Source organism: Ambystoma mexicanum, chromosome 2q (genome assembly GCF_040938575.1).
Source record: "Ambystoma mexicanum isolate Mex_15411 chromosome 2q, UKY_AmexF1_1, whole genome shotgun sequence".
Classification (NCBI taxonomy): domain Eukaryota; kingdom Metazoa; phylum Chordata; class Amphibia; order Caudata; family Ambystomatidae; genus Ambystoma; species Ambystoma mexicanum.
In genome coordinates, this window is record NC_090924.1 from 1,013,561,258 (window position 1) to 1,013,583,895 (window position 22,638).

The 22,638-nt window shown below is 48.0% G+C and overlaps 1 protein-coding gene across 2 annotated transcripts in view; it reads left to right on the top strand.

Moving 5' to 3' along the window:
- Positions 1-22,638, top strand: part of HACD1 (3-hydroxyacyl-CoA dehydratase 1) — a 420,976-nt gene that overhangs the window by 110,190 nt on the left and 288,148 nt on the right. For both annotated transcript variants that reach the window (XM_069648346.1, XM_069648345.1), the window contains exon 2: positions 9,526-9,643. In XM_069648346.1, coding sequence (XP_069504447.1) covers positions 9,526-9,643 — 118 coding nt within the window. The remainder of the gene's footprint in view (positions 1-9,525; positions 9,644-22,638) is intronic.

Below are 22,638 nucleotides of genomic sequence, written 5' to 3' on the forward strand. Positions count from 1 at the left end.
TCAGGAAATAGGGGCCATCTAGCCTGGAATGCTGATCTCATTCGGTAGTATTGGAGCTTTCGAAGCGGTCCTCTCCCCAGTGCCCTTAAAATATCTGTTAAGTTAACAAATTTCCCCTCTATGAACTTGTCCCCTACCACCATTTCCCTATTGGGGTCACATGCTTCCTGCATGTCCGTGTCGAATGTGGGAGGAATGCCGGGAAAGTTCCACAAGGGAATCTGTGGGTTATAGGGCCTTTCAATTTTAAGTCTCCGGCCTGGACAGTGCAGCTCGCCGGGTCATATTCACACAAGTCTCTATGTCGTGGGGCGAAGATAATTGATCTCACATCCGAGGGTGCAACTGTGTGTGTCTCCACCCATGCATGCGGTGCTTCTTCCGCCGTCTCATACCAATATCTTGCGAACTGCGCCTGGGCAACTAAATAATAAAGTTCAAAGTCCGGGGCTGCTATGCCTCCGGTACTGTATGGTTCCACCATTTTCTCCCATCCCATTCTAGCAGTCGTCCCGTTCCATAGAAATGTGGTCACCATTGATCGCAGCCTGGAGAAGCATTCCCTGCCTGGCCATATCGGGATATTCACAAACAGGTACAGTAGTTTAGGAAGGACGGTCATTTTTAGCACTGCTATCCTGCAATGCAGTGAGATAGGGGGGTGCCTCCATATCGCAAGCTTCGCAATAATTGACTGTAGCGCCCCTTCGTGGCTATCGGTAAATAGAGATTGTCTGCTCCCAGAGACCAGAACGCCCAGATATCTAATATATCTCTCCGTCCATTTAAGGCCCTCCGTCGTTTCCAGGCATTTAGTGCAAGGGGTGAGTGGGAAGATTTCCGACTTAGAACTATTTACAGTGTAACCAGAGTAATCAGCAAATTCGTGTATATCTGCCATTATGGGCGCCAGGTTTTTGTCGGGTTCACGGATATATAACAGCGTGTCGTCCGCATATAGCGAAATCAGCTGATTAGAGCCCTTCATGTCTATGCCTTTATCTTTATGGCGCAATCTGACTGCAGTAGCCATGGGCTCTATTGTAAGAGCAAATAGGATTGGCGTGAACGGGCATCCCTGTCTTGTGCCCCTTCCCAGTTCGAACATGTCAGACATGGTTCTGTTAGTGTATACTCTCGCCCCTGGCTTTGTATAGAGTAGGCGGACATATCTGATAAAATTGGGTCCCACCCCGAACGCCTCCAGCACCAAGAAGAGGTACTCCCATGAGACTGAATCAAATGCCTTCTCGGCGTCGAGGGAAACCGCGACCGCCTGCCTGCCCGGGTCAATTTGTTCCATGATTCCAAACAGCCTGTGGAGGTTTAGTGCTGTAGACCTTTTGGGAATGAACCCATTTTGGTCCAGATGGAGCAGTGCTGGAACCATGGGTAACATATGATTGGCCATGACCTTCGCGAAAACTTTTGCATCGGTATTTATGAGCGAGAGGGGTCTGTAAGAGGACATATCCTGGGGTGGGCGTCTGGGCTTGAGAAGCACCGTAACAATAGCTTCCCTCATTGTAGGGGGCAGTTCATGCTGTTCGAGGGCCTCCTCCCATGTTCTGAGTAGAATGGGGGCCAGCTCCTCATGGAACTCCTTATAAAATTCAGCCCCCAGTCCATCAGAACTCGGAGCTTTACCCGACGTGAGATCCTTGATGGCTTCAGTGATCTCTTCTATTGTGACAGGTAGCTCCAAAGCCAATCTATCGTCATCTGGGAGTGTCGGGAGACCCAGTGAGGCCAGGTATTCTTTTGTTTCGGTGGGGGTTTTCTGTTTTTTAATATTCAACAAATTCATTGTTAATACCTTTATCGCTTGTGACAATTACAGTTGGAGCTGTTTGAATAGCGGCTATTGGGGCGTTATTTGTTTCATTTCGAAGCAGGTTGGCCAGCATTTTCCCCGTCTTATTCCCCTCCCCATAGCGAGGTGCCCGCATGGGGGCCGCAATGTATCGTACCTCCCTCGTGGCTAAATTGTCAAAGGTCCTAAGGAGCCTATGAATTTCAGCAAGGGTGTCCCTATCATGGGTGCGGCTATATATCTCCTCCAGCTCTTTCAGTTCCCGTTCCATCCCTTCAAGGTCCCGTCTCACCCCCTTCAAGAGTCCTGTTGATTTGGACATAAGGATCCATCTAACCCAAACCTTAAAGGTTTCCCAGACCGTGGATATGCGGTCTAGCGCCCCAGATTGTCTGCAAAGAAGTTGGTTATCTCTTCATGTAGTGACTCGGCCACGTTTGCCTCTCCCAACAGTCCCCCAGCATTCTCCACCTTCTGGCCTGTCTAGGAACATCTTGGAAAACGAGGCTCAATAAGACCGGAGAGTGATCGGACAGCGTGCGGGGAAGGATCATGCAGTGTTGCAGCGTATTCGAGATGTCAGAGGATATGAACCAGTAGTCTATACGCGATTCACTGTCATGCACTGTTGAGTAATAGGTATATTGCCTATCATCTGGATGCAGCACCCGCCAAAGTGTCTATCGGTGACAACTGTGGGAGGAGTTGGTTCAGGGTTATCGCTGTTTTCGTGGGAGCCCTCACTACACTGGTTGACCTATCCAACATGGGGTCGAGTGCAACATTGAAATCGCCGCCCCATATAATGATTTCTGTGTCGTGTTTGTTGAGAGTGTCGAACATTTTCAGATAGAAATCCGGGTCATCTATGTTAGGGCCGTAGGTGTTAACCAGGATCACTCGTCTGCCGGCCAGTTCCCCCCACACAAACACATATCTTCCCATTGGATCGGCCTCGTGCCCCTCAGTGTGGAATCCCAGCGCAGGATGTATGAGTGTTATGACCCCCCTGGATTGTGAAGAATATTCTGTATAATAAATTAGCTTACCCCATTTAGCCATTATTTACGGTTAACCGCTCCCCGGGCGTGTGTCTCCTGGAGCATTAGGATTTGAGGATCGTGTCTGGTGACATAATTTCTTACCTTTCTGGCTTTCATCGGGTTGTTTAGCCCTCGGACATTCCAAGACGACAAATTTATTTTCACCCCGTCACCCATTTCCCCATATATAGAATTCATGCCGTTCCATTGCGTCCACCATGTCTTGTGTTTATCTGCTGTAGCCGCATCGTGCACCCGCCAGACCTTATTTCAACCAACCTGGAACTGAAATTAAACCAATCTAGATCCCAGGTCCCAAACATGCCCTGGCAGAAATAACAGTCTGTAACTTCCAGACTTCCCCAACCCCACCCTCCACCCATATCATCCACCCCAACTTGACGATGTACCCTTAAACTTTTTTGGAACTTTCCTGTGGGTGCCACGTTGTCGTCACGAGGCCACCCGAGTGGGCTCACGACCTGTTTCGAAGGTTACTCAGAGCCCCCCAGTGGGAGCAGAATCCCTTTAAACATCGACAAAACAGCTGCATAGGATAAGTGCGCAACCAAGTTCAATCAACAGCACCCCGGTCTCCCCCTCCCGGGGGTGATCTTCCGTTCTGGTCCGGTCCACGGCCTCTAGGTGGTAGGGGTATATTTTCTTCCACATATGCCAGAGCGGCGGACGGAGTCTCAAAAAAGTGTGCTCTTCCTCCATACTGGATTCGCATTTTAGCCGGGAATATCAGCTCATACGGGACCTGACGCGCCCTCAGTAGCCGTTTGACCGGCTCATATGATCTTCTGCTCGCCTGCACTCCCGCAGCAAAGTCCGGATAGACATGTATGCGGTTCTCCTCATATTGTAGTGTCCCAATTTCTCTGGCCTTCCTAAGTATTGCATCTCTGTCCCTGTAATTCAACAGTCTGGCGATGATAGTACACGGTGGGGCTCCAGGCTTTGGCGCGGGGGCCAGAGTGCGATGCACTCGCTCAACCAGGAATTGGCTTGAAAAGGATTCTGTTCCAAAAAGAGTCTTAAGTAGGTTTTCCACTTGCTGTTCCATAGCGCCTTTCCCAAACTTTTCAGAAACTCCCACAATCCGAATATTGTTCCTTCCGGGATATGGATTCTAGGTCTTCGCACTTACTTTGCAGTGCGGTCATGCCCGCCTTAAGCTGCGCTATGTCGCGATCGTGTCGCGCAATAGTGTCTTCGCTTGTACCAATTCTGTCTTCAGCCTCAGTGATTCTAAGGCTCTCTTTGTGAACTCTGGTTTTCAGTGCTCCTATAGTGTTGACAATGTCGTCTAGTTTCACATTCAGGGATAGGAAGCCATTCTGCACTATCGTGGTAAGGCGATCAACCCTGTCGCCGCCCTCCACGCCAGGATCCGCCGTTGACGCTGTCGACGGATCCGGCTCGTGGCCAGCTGCCTGGCTACTGGTGTGCGAATCCATCGGACCTTTCTTTTTCCCAGTCGCCCCTTCAGCCGCCTTATCCTGTTTCCTAGTGTTGCCCATGTTCGGCACACCTGCCGGTATACCACCACAACCCGACGGGGGCAGTGGAAACTGTGTGACTTTGCCGCGGAGGCAGGCCGCCTGTGCCGCGTAGGATATTGTTTGTCAAGCGGACTCCCTCAGGCCTGGGTATCGCAACAATAGTGTTTCATGGAGCCATCAACGTTCAGGTATCAGCGGTAGTTTGCTAATTCGACCCCTCACGCGTAGAAAAGAGCTGCACCGTCCCGCCAACTTGCAGGGAATGCAGTCGATTCCTCGGTCGGGGAGGAGAGGATATCACGCCGTCCTACGATGGCCCACTTTCCAGCACCCACCGCGCCTCGGCAGGGAGCTCCAGCTCTCGCCCAACAGGATGGTCTCAAATACTGCGAAGGCAGGGTCCCACCGGGCACACCCGGTCAAAACCTCGTTTCCGATCCGGAGCAGGGCCCACGAGCCAGCAACGCTTGTTCGCACAGCCACGCGTACGGGGCACAGGGGGGGTCACTCCAGTCGCTCCGCAGTGTCCACGGGCCCGACACCGCGACCGCGGCACAGGAGTCCCACCTCTCTATGTCTCTCAGGCTAGAGCGGCAGCGGGACGCAGACCAGCTGGATGTACCCTGCGGCCAACTCCCGGGCCTTCTCCCACTCACCATGCCAACGCCGATATCTCCGTGGGTTTTAGTCCGTCGCTCTCAGGATTTCGGTCTGGTGTGGACTGGGTCAAGGTGCACCCTCTGCTCGACTCCACTATCCGCTGGGGGCTCCGAAACAGGATTCAAATGTAGTTCAGATTTCTGTCGGGTCGGAGCTCTCACATCAGGCGGCCATCTTGGTCGTGCGCAACAGCGCCCCCCCAGTTTTCAACTTTTAATTGATAGGTAAAGCTTATGTTAAACAACACTTCGTCATTGTCTGTAAACAGGTCTTCATCTGTTAAATCAGTCAGTCTATGCCCTTTACTAAGAGCTATAACTGTCCTCCAGTTTATCATTTCCATAGCAACTCAGTGCAAGATTACTTTGTCCTCTCTCACTATTGCTTCTTCTAGCACAATTTTAATTATCTGCCCTACCTCCACGTCCGTGGGTACTTCTGGTCGAAACATAAATTCTGTAGGTAACCACAATAGTTTGCCCTGTATTCTTGGAAGCCATGTTAACAATATGTGTACCCCATAAAGGAATACTTCTGGATCGAATGGCACGCTCCTTTGTGCTTCTTGGCCATAAAATGCTGTTATAAATTCTTGTACATTTAATTAATCCCTGGGGTAGAACATATTATTCCTTGGTCAGTAAATGATATTTTCATGTTTAATTTGCTCATCAAATCTCTCTGCAATATGTTAACTGGTGTCTTGTCGGAATACAATAATGGCATTGACATGTCATGTTCTCCAATAGTGATAGGTAAAGCACCTGTAAAAGGAACCGTAGTTATCGCCCCAGAACATCCTTGTGCATTCATGGCAATGCCTGACAATGGAAATCTCCCTTTTCTAACATAGGATCGAGTCACCCCCGTATCTACTAAAAGGAAAATGTTTCGTCTCAGTTCCTCTTGCGGGTCTGGTGTAACAGATAGGATGGAACACATCAGGTCTTCCTGTAGGCTGTCCTATTGTGGGTATATGTCCAGTCCTTTGCTGGTACAAGGATTTCCCCCCCACTACTGTCACACCCCCTAATCTAGGTGTGGTTTCTTGTGACAATATGTTTGCGTTCTATGGGGTCACTGCATTCTATTGTGCCGGTGCCTGTGTCTGTATTGGTACTTGCTGTAGCTGCATCAGGGCTTACTGTGTTTGGGGTAGCATCCCTTCCTGCTTCTGCTGTATCTCAGGCGCTTGTGTCTGATACTGGAAGTGATCTTGGACATAATATTCAGGTGGCTTTGCACTATATGGTGGGGGTGTGTGGTCCCCCATCTTGGACCAGCTTCTTTCCAGTTCTGTTGCATCCCTCCCCTGCTTCTACATTCCAAAATTATGCAGAGCATCAGGAGTCAGAAAGTCCAAACTCAAATAACAAAAGTAGACACAGTGAAAGGAAAAACCCAGCTTTATTAGCACCCAAATAAAGAAGGGCCAGCATACAAGCAAAAGAGTCGTCGCTATCAGAGTTTCCATGCCAAACAACATCTTTTAAGGTGAATAATCGTCATGAATGACGTCACATTGCAATCTTAGTCACCAAAACCTACAGGGTAAAGGGATTGGTTAAAGGGGTTGACTACATATACATTGTATACGGGTTAAACTTCTAATTGGATAATCACAATCTGATGGTTCCTACTGAGACCACCTCTAAATAGATAGTAGTGAATACACATCTCTGCACACTCCTCTTGGTTGGCATAGTACGTACTGGGAGGCCTAGCATCAGAGGTTTTGCTTGGCTGGCATTCTGCTGACCAACCTTGGTCAATTGACAGGTCTTCAAGACATGGGCCAGACAGGAGTAGGGGGAGAGAGGTGTGTGGACTGTTTTCCTTTATATTAAAAAAGATACCGGGGGTCATTCCTAGTTTGGAGGCAGCCATGGTGCTATTAGCGCCATGGCTGCCTCCAAAATCAGTCTGGGTCCGGGTTCCTTGGATGGGGACTTACCGGGTCCTTCCAACCTTGGAGGACCTGCTAAGTCCCTATTCAAAAAACCAATCCCCATTCCCATTGAGCCACCATAGGGCTCAATGGGAATGGGGAGGGAGCTAATAACGGGTCAGTTATTAGCTCCCTTGTTCCTTAGCGGCTCCCACTAAGGGCGGCTGGTAAAACCAGCCGGCCTTATTGGGACCCACTAAGGGACCTCGGAATGCTGCAGTAGGGGGTTAACGGCACCGGCATCCTTACCGGTGCCGTTAACCCCCTACCGCCGTACTCGTAATGACCCCCACCATCCCTTATTCCTAGGCCATGAGCCAGGGTGATTCCTCTGTAGTTGGCCTTGCAATAGCGTCTTGCGTCTGGGAATATGTGTGAGGAGTGAGGCGGTGTCCTATCTTTGTCCGTTGCTAATGAGTAGACCGTGTTCTTCAATTATGGGTCACATGTGATAAAACCATGTTTGGAATGATTTCATCCTGCATTTATTGTGATTTTAGATAATATTAGTGCAAGCGTTATTGTTTTCTCTACCACTGGGGACTCTCTTGATCCATTCCGTATGGAGTCTTTGGGCTTAAAATTATTCTGCACCTAGCTTACAATTGCCAGTTGTTCTTCTCCTAAACTTTGAATTAGATGGGGAGTATTCTTCTTGTGTTGTGGGAATTATTATCTTGTGCCTTTTCTGCAGCATTCGGACCCTCCATAATTTCTCAGTAACCTTGGCTTGGTCTGCATAGCTACTGTCTGAGCTCTGCATGAATTTCAGCATTTCAAGTTCTCGTGCAGCCTTGAGGCCTTTGATTTACTTAGAAGCATACTGTGGCTTCTATTTTGGAAAAGATGGCTGCCTATTACTGTACGTTTCTATGTTAGTGAGCTATATATACACGTGTCGTTCATGTTGCATTCAGCTAATATATTGCTTATGTTAGTATTCTTCATGTCTTATGGATGCAATTTTGATATTCGTCATGTATAAATGCATATTTGACATAGTGTATCCCTTCTTCGTGTTGTATGCACGTTTGCTTTGTGTCTAATGCATGAACATGTATTGTTTCATTGTGAGTTTGTTAATTCTTGCCATCTTTAGTTAAGATCGTGTTCATATTCTGCTGTACCTGTCTGGGATATGGGCGGTATGGCTGCCTTAGTAACATTTCTCACCTGTGCGATATTGGGTCGGGTACTGCTGTAGCTACGCATGTCGTATTCATCTGTCCCTCAACTCTGTCAGACCCCTCAGTCCCGCCGTGGCAGGTTATGCCTTCTCCACAGTCTCTCACACCTCCTCCATAGTTACTTACGTGGCTCCTCTGTAGGCTACGGTTGGCGGTCTCGGCACTTTTGTTGGACCGATCAGTCCACGCACTACAGGTTGTGCCACCACTTTTCAGTCTCTGCAAGGTTTCCAACCAACTTGCAAGACACTTCTCGGGAGTCCCGCTATTCCTCTTCTCAGCCTTGGAGACACGTCCCGCTGCAGTCTCCCGAAGCCCTGCGCCAGCTTTCCAGGTTTCCTTGCAGCCTCCTCGGTTGCCTAGTACTCCATCAGGTTGTATTACAGCTTCTAGCTTGATAGAACTGCATGGGCCATTGCTGGATGGGTCAGACGATGATGAAGAACACAGTCCTTCTTTGCTGTTCAATTTAAGTAGTGGGGCCGGTGCCAGCGTAACACCTGTGCAATTGACAGCAGCTGTTCGGACCTTCATCCAGCTCGAATGTAGGGGTTTTGAGTGCTTTTAAGTCTCAGTATCTATGTCAACAGCAGGGTTTAATGTTTTACAATAATATATGAGGCCTCATTATATGTTTTACGGTCTGGAAAAAAGGGTGCCGGTAAGCTCACCGGAACCCTTGTTTCCGGACTGGCAAACTACGAGTTTGCCTTCCGGAGCCGCTGCGCCCGACAAGTCTCACCCTGCCGGGCGCACCGGCCATGGAAGGCAGACTCTTCACGAGTCCCAACTCAAATAGAGTTCTAGGACTCTAAGGGAATGGGTACTAACGTTTTACCGGCGCCTGACTTCCCGGACTTGTATTGACCCGGTGGCACCGAGAAATTTGGTGCTGGTAAAATGTTACATGCGCCTGACTTCCCGGACTTGTATTGACCCGGTGGCACCGAGAAATTTGGTGCTGGTAAAATGTTACATGTCTGGCGGCAACTCGCCGGTACAACCGGCAGGGTTACCATCGGACTCGTAATGAGGCCCATGGTTTCGGAGGAAATCTCATGTTGATAAGATGTGGGTGTTCTCATCAGCCTACATGATGGGGTTTTACCGGGACGGTGCTTCCGAATAACGCCGTTATCCCCAGGAGAGGAGCCCCTCTCCATGAGATCCTCCCACATGTTACCACTCTTGGTTATCAGCCTCACCGCCGTAGCCTAATGGAAAGAGGTTCTCCCATGGGGAGAAGTGACGCCATCTGAAGGATTGTTACAGTATCCAAGCACATATTTTGATGTATCATGTGAAATATGAAGTTTTAGTATTTCCTTTTGATACTTGACTTTTTCTATTTGTGTACTTTTCCTAGATGGTTGGTACTGGCTATTGCCATGATTAGATTCTATATGGAGAAAGGAACACACAAAGGGCTATACCATAGCCTTCAGAAGACATTGAAATTTTTCCAGACTTTTGCATTACTTGAGGTAAGCATAATCTGTATTTCTCAATGCGTATGTGTAAAAAACTTGTATAACCTCAGTATTCGTTAAATGCCAGATTAGAATCGCAATTGGAGAACTATGAAACGCAATTTCAAATACCCACTTACAAATATTGGATATTGTTTATAATGAGCAATCATTTGACTCCCCACCCTCATGAAGGACCAACATTGAATTGTGTAGTAAATATTAGTTCAATTAAGCTATTTTTTGTATTTTGCACACCCATAGTTGTTGCATCTGAGGTTAGGACATGTGTACTGATATATTGATCAGAGGAAACATCCCGATATATTGATCAGAGAAATCATCCCAAGTTGTTTCTATTATTTATAATGGCCATATACATTTAATGCAAATGAAAACAAAGAGAGATGGTTACATTGAAAAGAAAAAAGCTTCTGCAGAGAAAATTTCAATTACAGCGATAAAAATATGCATTTCCAGAAACAATTAAAAGTAACCAGTGATTAGTGCCCCTCTATATATATATTTCAAAATGTAATTTTTTTGGCATAGATATCAGCTTTTCTTAACCAGATATTAAGCAATATTACCCGAGCAGGGGTGTCATTAACGGGCCAGGTAATGCCCTGGGTCAGTAAGAAGCCTGAGCAAAGCAAGGGCTTTAAAGTTTAAAGAAAGCCTGGGGCATTACTTGCACCAGTAATGCCCCCTGCAAGGGTAATATTGCTATTAGTACCCCAGCACATTGTACCGGGGCGCTAATAGTGTTTTTATTTTAAGTTGAGACACAACGTGTTTGCCGTCTCTCAACTTAAAAAAAAAACTACAAAAAAAGATGGCAGCCATGGATCGGGGAGAAGGGAACTACACGTAGTCCCTTCTTACTTTCCATGGTGGCCATTGCTGGGTCGGTGACGTGCTGGGAACATTAGTGTTCCCGGCGCTGGCGAGGGACCAAGCAGCGCCACATAAGTGGGGTGGATGAGGAGACGAGATGTGAAAAAGAGGGGTGGGGGTTGGGGGAGGCGACACAGGGAAGCACTCGCTTACCGGGTATCCGGCAGGCAAAATTGCAGCCTCCAGCTTTGAGGAGGCTCAGAGCAGGGGCTTTACTGTGTGGTAAAGTGCCAGTTCTGAGCCTCCTCATTGGCTCAGTGGCTGAAGCCATGTCCCCGCTGGGTACTAATTAAGCGTTAAGACCCGCTCCGGCATGCCTTAGAGGGTCTTAACGCTATTAGCACCCCAGGTTGCCAATCTGGTAACACAGGGTGCGTAGAGCATTGTATTTTCATTCAATGAACGGGACGCCTTGTGGCGTTCCATTCATTGAATGAAAATTCTTCAGTAAGATGGATGCCATGGATCTGCAAGGCGGGACTCTATACGGAGCTCCTCTTCCATTTCCATGGCAGCCACAACGGACCGGGAGCAGAAGCAGCAGCAGCTGAGGCTGCAATCAGGTAAGTGGGGAGGGGGATAAAGAAAAAAAGGGACAGGTGGGGGGAGATGGCGGGCGGGGTAAGTAGCCATCAGTCCGCTTGGAATGCAGGCTTACATCGGGAGATCTCGCCCATATTCCTTGCCTCCTGATTGGCTGCCTCCCCCATGCTGGTTGCTAATCTTTATTATGCACTGATGTATTCAATTCTTCAGATGTGGAGAAGTGACTGGCTAAACCTTCGATGCTCAATTACTCTAAGAATGCCTTCTTTTACTTGAAAAGGTAGTCTCTCAAAAGATTCCCTTTTATTTCAGTGTTGCTTAGTAACGACAGAAGCACATACTTTTGTGAAACTACAAACAACTGACTCTTTGCTCAGCCAAGCAAAAGACTAGAACAGAGTTTACAAAATGTAATTCGAACAGCAGGATTCCAATTACAGCAGGGTTACCTGTCTGGCAAACACTGTTGCACCCCTGATTCTCTGATCCAGGCCCGTTGCCCTGATATTGAAAAACTGCTTCATGGCCGACCCTGTCCCCATCCCAAAGCACCAAAGGCGAGTAGGGAACTTTCTAGACTGAAGACTATGATGGAGTGTGCTTGAACAGGAACCGTCACCCAAGGACAGGATTGGAAAATGACCATCAGTGACAGGGTAGAAATATTATTTGCAGATAAAATAACACGAGGCTCTGCAGAGGCCTGAGAGAATTGTATTTGGGAACCATATGCTATGGGGAGGTCTGTGAACCAAAGGCTCTGATGCGGCCTACGAGAGTTGTATTTGAGAACCATAGGCCTTGGAGAGGCCTAAGAGAATTGTACTGATAAACAAGAGGCTGTTAAGAGAATTATGAAGAATTTTGTTCTGAGAACCAGAAGCAGTGGAGAGGCCTAAGAGAGTTAGGCCTGTGAAAGAAGATCCTTTGGAAAGGTCTAGTAGATTTGTGGGGTGTGAAGAAGAGGCCACAGAGAGGCCTAAACAAGAATGATCCTGAAAAGAAGAGACAGTAGAGAGATGAAAATCCTCAGTACCAGCTGGATGGTATTGCATAGGAAACCTCTTGTATTTATTTGGAATGCCCACTTGACTTGGGTTTTGCTGAATGTACCCTGGTATCTCTGAGCGAGAAAGGTACTGGGTCTCCAACAGAGGCCCCCGGTTCCAACTAATACAGAAATCTTGGATCATGTATTCATATATGGGAACAGAGCTCCAGCATTTCGCGATACTGCTGCAAGTATCACCACTGTTAGACGAAAGTGGGTGCAAGAGGACCAGATCATCCTTGGTCCTGACAAATTAGTTAAGGGGTTTGATGGCCTTACCCCATGCCCACTGGCTATTGCGGAGTTCAATTGTAGAGGTGAAACCTCTCAGCTCTGCGTCACTTTTGCGCAATTCTAGTGGACGGTCTGCCAGGAAACGGCCTGCCCGATGAGGAACTCATTGCCATACTACCTAGATCTAGGACTAAGGAAGCAGCAGGGGAAGCAGCCTGTAACGCTCACCTGATTCCCGTAGAGGTGCCGGTCTTGACTGGGCGTATACCGTATCTTCAAAGGTGATGTGTAACACACGGCTGGCTCTTTGGGCTGGACCTCTGTGCACTGTATGTCTGACTCGAAGGGTAAAATGTTTGCAGATAGAAAATATGGGATTAAGGAACTGGGTTATTGAATGTCTCTCTCTTCTTCCCTTTCTCTTCTCCTGTAGAACCCCAAAGGTTAACGCTCTCACCTTAGGTAAGTGAACGCCGTGCTCTCCATCTGCTTCGGGGCAGGGTGCTGTAACCAGTTTCTTCACTGGATAAGGGGAGCAGGCCTCTTGACTTCAGATGACTGCTGTCCGTCGTTTACTGCACAAACAGTAAGTTTCCAGTAATTCTAATGTCTTTAAAGTCTTTAGTAATGATGTTTCTTGTTTTGCAGGGTTCCGGCGATGGCGGATGACGGGCTGAAGGGAGTTGAAGATGGAGCCTGTGTGATGAATAGAAGCGCCTGGAAGCACGTAAGTAAGCGCTTGTTGCCTGCTTCACGATGCGCTCTAACTGTCTTTTTATTTTGCAGGTACAAGTTCGGAGCGGCTGCAGGGTGCCGGAATACCCACTGGGTTAAATGTGGAAAGGAGTAATGGCACGTGAGTATTAAAGTTCCCCAATGTCTTTAAACGCACCTTGTTTTGTCTTTCAGATGCCGGAATGCAGTGTGAAGACCTCCGGAGCGCACAAAGAATAGGTAAGCCTTTGTCTTTCAGATGCCGGAATGCAGCGCGAGGCGTTGGTGACAGCCGATGGACCAGGTAAGTGAAGAGCTGTCACTGAAGACCGTAATGCTAACCTGTTCTTTCTTGTCTTTATAGGTGTTGCTGAAGACTGGATTCAGGATGGTAAGCCTTTTTCCTTAGGCCCAGGATCAGATGCAGAAGACACGATGAGCGTTCTGCTGCAGAGGATGCAGAACAACGCAAAGCAAGATTCATCCATCGGGTGTGGTTTAAATAGCCTCCTGTAGTGCTTAGGTGTCTCCTTCCACAGCCACGCCTAGGTAAGAAAAGAGTTCCTGCTTTCCAGAAGAGTTCCAGTGTTCTGAATCTAGGGAGTGGCTCCTGCCCCACCCAACAGGAAAAGTAGTTCCAAACAGAAGAGGATCAGAGGCTCAACTGGCAGGCAAGTAAGCAGCATGGTCTGCTGCAGGTAAGTCCACCCAAGCATTATGAGCCCGGCGCTTCCAGCGCTGGGACTGGGCATATTTATGAGCCTGGTGCCACTGGCGCCAGGACTGGGTCCAAAAGGTCCCAATTGGGACTGGTTGGCACTCGGAACCTGGGTTATGGATCTGCTTCCAAGGGAGTTGGGAAAACCCTGACCTTTTGGAAGCAGAGATCATGACAGTACCCGCCCTCAAGGCCCCTCCCAAACCGGGCTTCTCCGGGGGTTTTGGCTTGTCAGGAAATGTTCGGTGAAATCTTTTGATTAGGCGAGGAGCGTGGACATATTCAGCAGGTTCCCAGGATCTCTCTTGGGGGCCGTAGCCTTTCCAGTCAATTAGGTAAAATAGCTTAGATTTGGAGATCTTGGAGTCCAGAATGCTTTTGACTTCAAACTCGAGTTCTCCATCAACTAGGATTGGAGATTTAGTTAGTCGGGTTTGAGGTTGCACGGGGTTTAATAGAGAGACGTGGAAGACCGGATGTATCTTCATGTGCGGGGGCAAGTCCAACTTGACCGCTACTGGGTTTACTATGGTAGTGATGGAATAGGGACCAAGGTATCTTGGGTTGAATGTGCGTGGCCCTTTTAGAGGTAGATATTTGGTGGATAACCAGACTTGATCCCCTACTTGATATTGAGGGGCTTCCTTCCGATGTTGATCTGCTCCTTTCTTGTATTCTTCTTTAGCCCTTTGAAGGTGAGAAACAGCTTCCTTAAAGGCTTGGGTGATTGTAGAATGCAGGTAGTCTACTGCTGGTGTTTCAAGATCTTGGAGGGGATCCAACTCCGAGGTTCGAGGGTGACTGCCGTACAAAAGAAAAAACAGGGTTTTCCCAGTTCCCGAATGGACAGAGTTATTGTAGGCATATTCGGCTATCCAAAGGATGTCTTTCCAAGTTTTTTCAGTTTGTTGCAGCATGCAGCGTAAATACTGTTCCAGAGTTTGATTGGTCCTCTCGGTTTGTCCGTCGGTCTGAGGGTGGTGACTGGTCGATAGTCTCACATCAATTTGAGCCGACCGACAGCAACTTCGCCAAAAATGAGAAATAAATTGACTACCTCGATCCGAAATTAGAACCGAAGGAAAACCGTGCAGTCGGACGATGTTTTCGAGAAATTCTCGGGCCAGAGTTGCTGCTGTTGGCAAGCCTTTGAGCGGAATGAAATGCGCCATCTTGGAGAATGAGTCCACGATTACTAGAATCGTATTGTATCCGGAGCATGGAGGTAGATCGGTGATGAAGTCCATAGAAAGCGTATGCCAAGGGCGAGGTGTGATGTCAATAGGGCGTAAGAGGCCTGCTGGTCTTTCCTTTTGACTCTTGTTTTGGGCGCATACTCCACAGGACATTATAAAGTCTCTGATATCTTTTTTCCAAGACGGCCACCAGAAGTAGCGCTTGATCTTTTCTGAGGTCTTGGCCATACCGGGATGTCCTTCCATTAAAGAATTGTGATAACAAGAGATTACTTTTTTCTGTAAATCTGTGCTGGGTAGGTATAATCGTTCTTGGAAATACAATAAGTTGTCCTTTACTGCAAAGTCCTTTCCCTGCAGATGCCAATTCTGTATGTCTGCTGGAGTTACAAGTTGCCTGGCTTTATCCTTAACTTCCTCTATGGATTCTGTGGCGATTACACCCAGAATTCTTTGTTCGGGAATGATTGGTACAGGTTTAGGGTTGATCAAGTGTTCTTCCACTCCCATCCGAGAAAGGGCATCAGCTTTACCGTTCTTTGTACCAGGTCGATAGGTAATTATGAAGTCAAACTCGGCAAAGAATAATGCCCATCGGAGTTGTCTAGAGGATTGGGCTTTTGCGGTTTTCAAATATTGCAGGTTTCGATGATCCGTAATCACAGTAACGGTGTGTCGGGCCCCCAGCAGATAATGCCGCCAAGCCTTAAAGGCAGACTTGATAGCCAGAAGTTCCTTGTCAGTAATCGTGTAATTGATTTCAGGAGGCGAGAATTTGCGGGACCAAAATGCCACGGGATGCAACTGATTTGTTACCGGGTCCTTTTGTGATAGAACTGCCCCCATGGCAAGGCTAGAAGCATCAGTTTCCACGATGTAGGGGAGTTCGGGGCGAGGGTGTTTTAAGATTGGTGCAGAGATAAATTTAGTCTTCAAATCCTGGAAAGCTTGTTCCGCCTCGGTAGACCATTCAAAACGTTTGTTTTTCTTTAACAAGGCAGTGATGGGCTGGACTATTCGAGAGAATTCGGGGATAAACCTGCGGTAAAAGTTAGCGAAGCCTAACATGCTTTGCACACCTTTTACGGAGGATGGTGATGGCCATTTGAGAACTGCATCGACCTTCTTTGAATCCATACGCACTCCGCCAGGTGATAATATGAATCCCAAGAATTCAACTTCAGTCACGTTGAAAACACATTTTTCCAACTTAGCGAAAAGTTTGTGTTGACGCAATCTTTCGAGGACCATTTTCACGTGTTTCCGATGTTCAGATTCCGATGAAGAATAAACGAGGATGTCGTCAATGTAAACAACAACACACACATCTATGAGCTCTCTGAGGACATCGTTCATAAAATATTGAAAGGCGGCCGGGGCATTGCAAAGTCCGAAGGGCATGACCTGATATTCAAATAGCCCATACTTGGTGCGGAAGGCCGTCTTCCATTCATCGCCCTCTTTTACTCGTACCAAGTGGTAAGCTCCTCTAAGATCCAGCTTTGTATATATGCATGCTTTTCTGACTTGGTCCAGGAGTTCAGGGATCAAAGGTAACGGATATCTATTCTTAACGGTGATCTGGTTCAGGGGGCGATAATCTATACAAGTTCTAAGGTCTCCTTCCTTTTTTGGAACGAAGAACAAAGCTGAAGAAGCAGGGGACTTGGAAGGACGAATAAACCCATTTGCCAGGTATTGATCCAGGTATTGTCGAAGGTGAAGGTTCTCAGGCTCGGTGAGGGCATAAATTCTACTACAAGGAGGAGTAGATCCAGGTATCAGGTCTATCTGGCAGTCATAAGACCTATGAGGAGGTAGAGAGTTAGCCTGATCCTTCCGGAAAACATCTTGGTATTCTAGGTATTCGGGAGGTAACTGGGGAGTCTCTGAAGAAATTGCTGCCAGTGCAACACCAGGTGGAGGGTGACAAGTAGAGACACATTCTGGAAACTGGACCGTTCTTGCTCGCCAATCGATCAGAGGATTGTGTTTCTCTAACCAAGGTATTCCTAGAATAATCTGAAACTGAGGGGCCTTGATCACATCGAACACGATCTTCTCATGGTGTCCATCTTGACTTACTAGCGTCACCTCTTGAGTGGTATGCGTTACTGGCCCGGAGGCTATCTCCGTACCATCCACCGTAGTAATGACGTCCTTTACAGCCTTGGGACAAAGAGTTAGATTCATCCTCAAAACCATTTCATGATCCACATAATTGCCGATGGCACCGCTGTCGACGTAAGCTTCAATTGCATGTAATCGATCCGGATTATCAGGGCTAATGAGGACCATAGGTATCACGAAATGCGAGGTCACGGAACTGGTTTTCACGCTCGGCAAGAGGACCTCTATTCTTGTCGGGCGAGGTCGTTTCCCTGCTCAGAGTTTGTAACTTTGGTAACTGCAGCTCCTACTGCCTTCTTGGCAGGTTTCACCGGACAGTCTCGAAGAAAGTGCCCTGAGTTTCCGCAATAGAGGCATAATTGCAACTGTTTTCTCCTTTCCCGCTCCTTTTGTGTTAGAGGACCTTTCAGACCCCCTATTTGCATGGGTTCCCCGGAGTCTACTCCTTTGGAAGGAGTTGGCGGTTTGGAAAATACTCGAGCATCAAACTTGGAACGATCGGCCTTCCTGTTCTGCAGTCTGTGATCTATTTGAACGACTAAGTCTATATAGTCCGAACAATCTTGTGGGGGATTCACTACTTGGGCTAACACATCTTTGAGCTCTCCACGTAGACCTCTATAAAACAGCGTAATCCTTTTGTCCTCAGGCCATTGAGTTTCCACTATCAATCTGTTGAAAGACGCAATATAAGCCAAAAGGTCTTGATTACCTTGTCGCAACGAAAGAAGCTCATTGTCCAAGGCCTGCCCCTGTGAATGTCTTGCGAACAGTTTTTCCATACTGAGCCGAAAAGCTTGAAAATCATGGAGGACCGGATCATCTTGATTTACTAGAGGGATCGACCAGTCTGCCGCATTGCCACTAAGGTACGAAAGCATGAAAGCTACTTTAGCTTGATCAGTTGGAAAGGCTGCTGGCCGGCATAAGAAATGCAACCGGCACTGATTGATAAATACTGAAAACCTCTTTGGGTCACCAGAAAATCGTTGGGGCGGAGCCAGAGGTACATTCCCAGGTAGGTTGATCTGCACTGGATTCATAGAGGATGTAGAAGGAAGATTTCCCCCAGATGCGGGTAACGGGGTCTGTCCGGCTTGTGACTGTAGCAATTGTCTAGCGAGATCATCTGTTCGCTCCTTGGAAATAATCAGTTCCCTTCTTAGAGCATTCGTTTCCTGACGGGCTGCATGCACTTCTGCCCTTAGTTCCCCAAGTAACTGGGCTAGCTGGTCGGTATCTGAGGTTTCCATAGCGCCTGGACGGGAGTTTTGTGGTAGGCTTTGCGTTCTGTAACGCTCACCTGATTCCCGTAGAGGCGCCGGTCTTGACTGGGCGTATACCGTATCTTCAAAGGTGATGTGTAACACACGGCTGGCTCTTTGGGCTGGACCTCTGTGCACTGTATGTCTGACTCGAAGGGTAAGATGTCTGCAGATAGAAAATATGGGATTAAGGAACTGGGTTATTGAATGTCTCTCTCTTCTTCCCTTTCTCTTCTCCTGTAGAACCCCAAAGGTTAACGCTCTCACCTTAGGTAAGTGAACGCCGTGCTCTCCATCTGCCTCGGGGCAGGGTGCTGTAACCAGTTTCTTCACTGGATAAGGGGAGCAGGCCTCTTGACTTCAGAGGACTGCTGTCCGTCATTTACTGCACAAACGGTAAGTTTCGAGTAATTCTAATGTCTTTAAAGTCTTTAGTAATGATGTTTCTTGTTTTGCAGGGTTCCGGCGATGGCGGATGACGGGCTGAAGGGAGTTGAAGATGGAGCCCGTGTGATGAATAGAAGCGCCTGGAAGCACGTAAGTAAGCGCTTGTTGCCTGCTTCACGATGCGCTCTAACTGTCTTTTTATTTTGCAGGTACAAGTTCGGAGCGGCTGCAGGGTGCCGGAATACCCACTGGGTTAAATGTGGAAAGGAGTAATGGCACGTGAGTATTAAAGTTCCCCAATGTCTTTAAACGCACCTTGTTTTGTCTTTCAGATGCCGGAATGCAGTGTGAAGACCTCCGGAGCGCACGAAGAGTAGGTAAGCCTTTGTCTTTCAGATGCCGGAATGCAGCACGAGGCGTTGGTGACAGCCGATGGACCAGGTAAGTGAAGAGCTGTCACTGAAGACCGTAATGCTAACCTGTTCTTTCTTGTCTTTATAGGTGTTGCTGAAGACTGGATTCAGGATGGTAAGCCTTTTTCCTTAGGCCCAGGATCAGATGCAGAAGACACGATGAGCGTTCTGCTGCAGAGGATGCAGAATAATGCAAAGCAAGATTCATCCATCGGGTGTGGTTTAAATAGCCTCCTGTAGTGCTTAGGTGTCTCCTTCCACAGCCACGCCTAGGTAAGAAAAGAGTTCCTGCTTTCCAGAAGAGTTCCAGTGTTCTGAATCTTGGGAGTGGCTCCTGCCCCACCCAACAGGAAAAGTAATTCCAAACAGAAGAGGATCAGAGGCTCAACTGGCAGGCAAGTAAGCAGCATGGTCTGCTGCAGGTAAGTCCACCCAAGCATTATGAGCCCGGCGCTTCCAGCGCTGGGACTGGGCATATTTATGAGCCTGGTGCCACTGGCGCCAGGACTGGGTCCAAAAGGTCCCAATTGGGACTGGTTGGCACTCGGAACCTGGGTTATGGATCTGCTTCCAAGGGAGTTGGGAAAACCCTGACCTTTTGGAACCAGAGATCATGACACAGCCCTCACAACCTTGGACACTTCCTGCTGCGAAGGGCGAGCGACCGGCATTGCCGGTACTGCCCATTCCACAATCAGAGTCCACAAAGGCATCTGAGGTGTCTATCTCGATGGCAAAAAACTCAGTGATCTCAGGGTTACTTACTGGCGTAGAACCAAAACAAGTCAGGCTGTCACACTTTTCACGACTCTCCCACTCTGGTAGATCTGTGTGGACAGGCAGAGAAGCAGGCTCAGGAGGAAGCCTGGTGGATGTTCAATGTGTATTGGGGGAATGGTCTCCTATACAGTGAGCCCAAGAATTCTGTGGCAGGGGCCAGCCAGAGGTTGGTGGTGCCCCAATGCCAAAGGAGGTTCCTATTGGACTTGTCTCATGACCTTCCTTTGGCATTTAGGAATGATGAAGACAGCTGAGATGCTGTCTGTCCATTTTAACTGGCCCATATGGGAGTAGAAATAAGAGCATTCATCCAGTCCTGCCACACTTGCGATGAGTCTGGCAGAACCACAAAGGCCCCGTTAATTGCACTACCAGTGGTTTGGAGGCCTTTTCGAGAGAATAGGTATGGACATTGTGTGTCCCATGGATCCTCAAACCTCATCAGGGAATGGGTATGTCCTGGTAGTGGTAGACAACGAAACCCAGTAACCAGAGGCTGTACCTTTGAGGACCATCCAAACCCCTATGGTGAGGAAGGCCTTCATAGCATATTCCCTCATATGGGATTCCCTAAAGAAGTTATCTATGACGGGGGGTCCAACTTCATATCTGCGTATCTGAAGGGAATACAGGGGAATGAGTGTGGAGTCACTTACAAGCTCTTCACAGTCTTTCACCTACAGACAAATAGGATTGTTGAACAGTTCAGCAAGCACAACCCTAAAGGGCATGGTAGGAGGCTTGGAAGATGCCCTGAGGAGAAAGTGGGATATTCTCCTACCATGCCTGGTATTATCCTACATGTAGGTGCCACAGAATGGCGTAGGGGTTATTCCCTTCAAACTCCTGTTTGGCTACCATATTAGGGGTCCTCTGAGTCTGGTGCAGGAAGGATAGGAGGGTAATCTCTAACTCCTTCCAACAAAATAGTGGTCTAGGTATTTGCCCTCAGATCCAGAATATCCAAGTGCAGGAAACAGAGTACCACGAACCTGAAGGTCAGTCAGGAGCTCATGAAGCACTGGCATGACAGAAAGCCACTATGACTGAGTACATAACGGGCCAAATGGTCTTGATCTTAGGCAAGCCCTTCATGATAAGTGGACTGGGCCATATGTGGCCCTGTAGAAAAGCAGTGAGATCAGCTACCTAATTGATACCAACTACTCGAGCCAGACACAGGTGTTTCATGTCCCCCATTACAGCCCGGATGACTTAGTGAGGCTTTGGACAATGATGATGATACTAAGGAGGATTTATAAGAATTATTGAAATGTTATCTACTGAGAGTTTTTGATATATCTTATCTCCTCAATCCCACTGATGAGTCTGAGGAGGAGCAGGATCCCCCTCCCAGATTTGTAACACACTGTGTCCGCTGATGGGTCTCTAGTAGAAGCCAATGTCTCCCCAGACCCTAATGAGCAGCAGTTGCGAGACAGCAAGCAGCTGCTGGGCCAGTTCGCAGGGCTGTTCTCACTGACTCCAGGAAAGATTGGTTGGTGGATCTGTGATATTGATACTGGAGCCATTAAGCCGGTGAATAGTGGGATTTACCACATGTCTGAAAAGGACAATGACAGCATCAAGGAGGAAGTCTCCAAGATGTTGGACTTGAAACTCATTGAGCCATCCTGCAGCCCCCGGGGCTAGTCCAGTGATAATGACCCCTCAAAGGTCTTTAGCTGGGACACTGAAGTCTGCTTTTGTGTGGACAACAGAGGGCCACATTCTGTCACCAAGACATATGCACACCCCATAGTGAGGGCAGAAAAACTGATTGACTGATTAGGCACTGCCAAATTCATGAGTACTTTTTACCTCACGACTGGGTACTAGCAGGTCGACTTAACAGATGAAGCAAAGTAGAGGGCAGTATTTTCCACTCCAGTAGGGCACTATCAGTTCACTGCTATGCCCTTTGGATTAAAGAATTCCCCTGCACCTTTCAGAGGATGGTTATTCAGGTACTGTCAGGACTGGAGGACTTTAACGTTGCCTCCTTAGATGACGTTGCAGTGTTTAGTCAGAACAGGGAAAACCACCTATGCCATCTGAACAGGTACTTCAAGCTATGCAGAAGGCTGGCTTGACTATCAAGGCCTCCAAGTGCCAGATAGCGCAGGGAACTGTGTCTTAGTTAAGACACCAAGTGGGTGGCGTTAAGAAAAGCCTCTCTGGCCAATGTCCTGGCAGTGGTAGATTGGGATATATCCACTAGACAGACTCAAGTGAGAGCCTTCCTGGGCGTCACAGGTTACTACCAGCTTTTTATCAAGGGATGTGGAATACTTGGCCTTCCGATTAACTATGTCACATCAAAGAAGTTGCCGAAGAAGGTCACCTGTACCCCTGCCTTTCTGACATCCTTCCAGAGATTAAAGGATGGCCTTTGCCAGGCACCCATTCTAAGATCCCAGACTACTGGCATGGATTCATATTTCAAACATACCCCTGTAAATTCAGAATTGGTGCAGTGCTAGCACAACTGAGATCTGAGGGGGTATAACAACCTTGTGAATTCCTAAGCAGCCGCTTGACCAAGCAAAGGGCAACTGGGCCACCATTGGAGGCATTTTTAGTGGTTTGGGCAATACGCAAGCTAAAACCCTACATGTTTCGGTCTCACTTCAATGTCCAAGCAGACCACAGACCTCTTAGGTGGCTTTGGCCATGCAG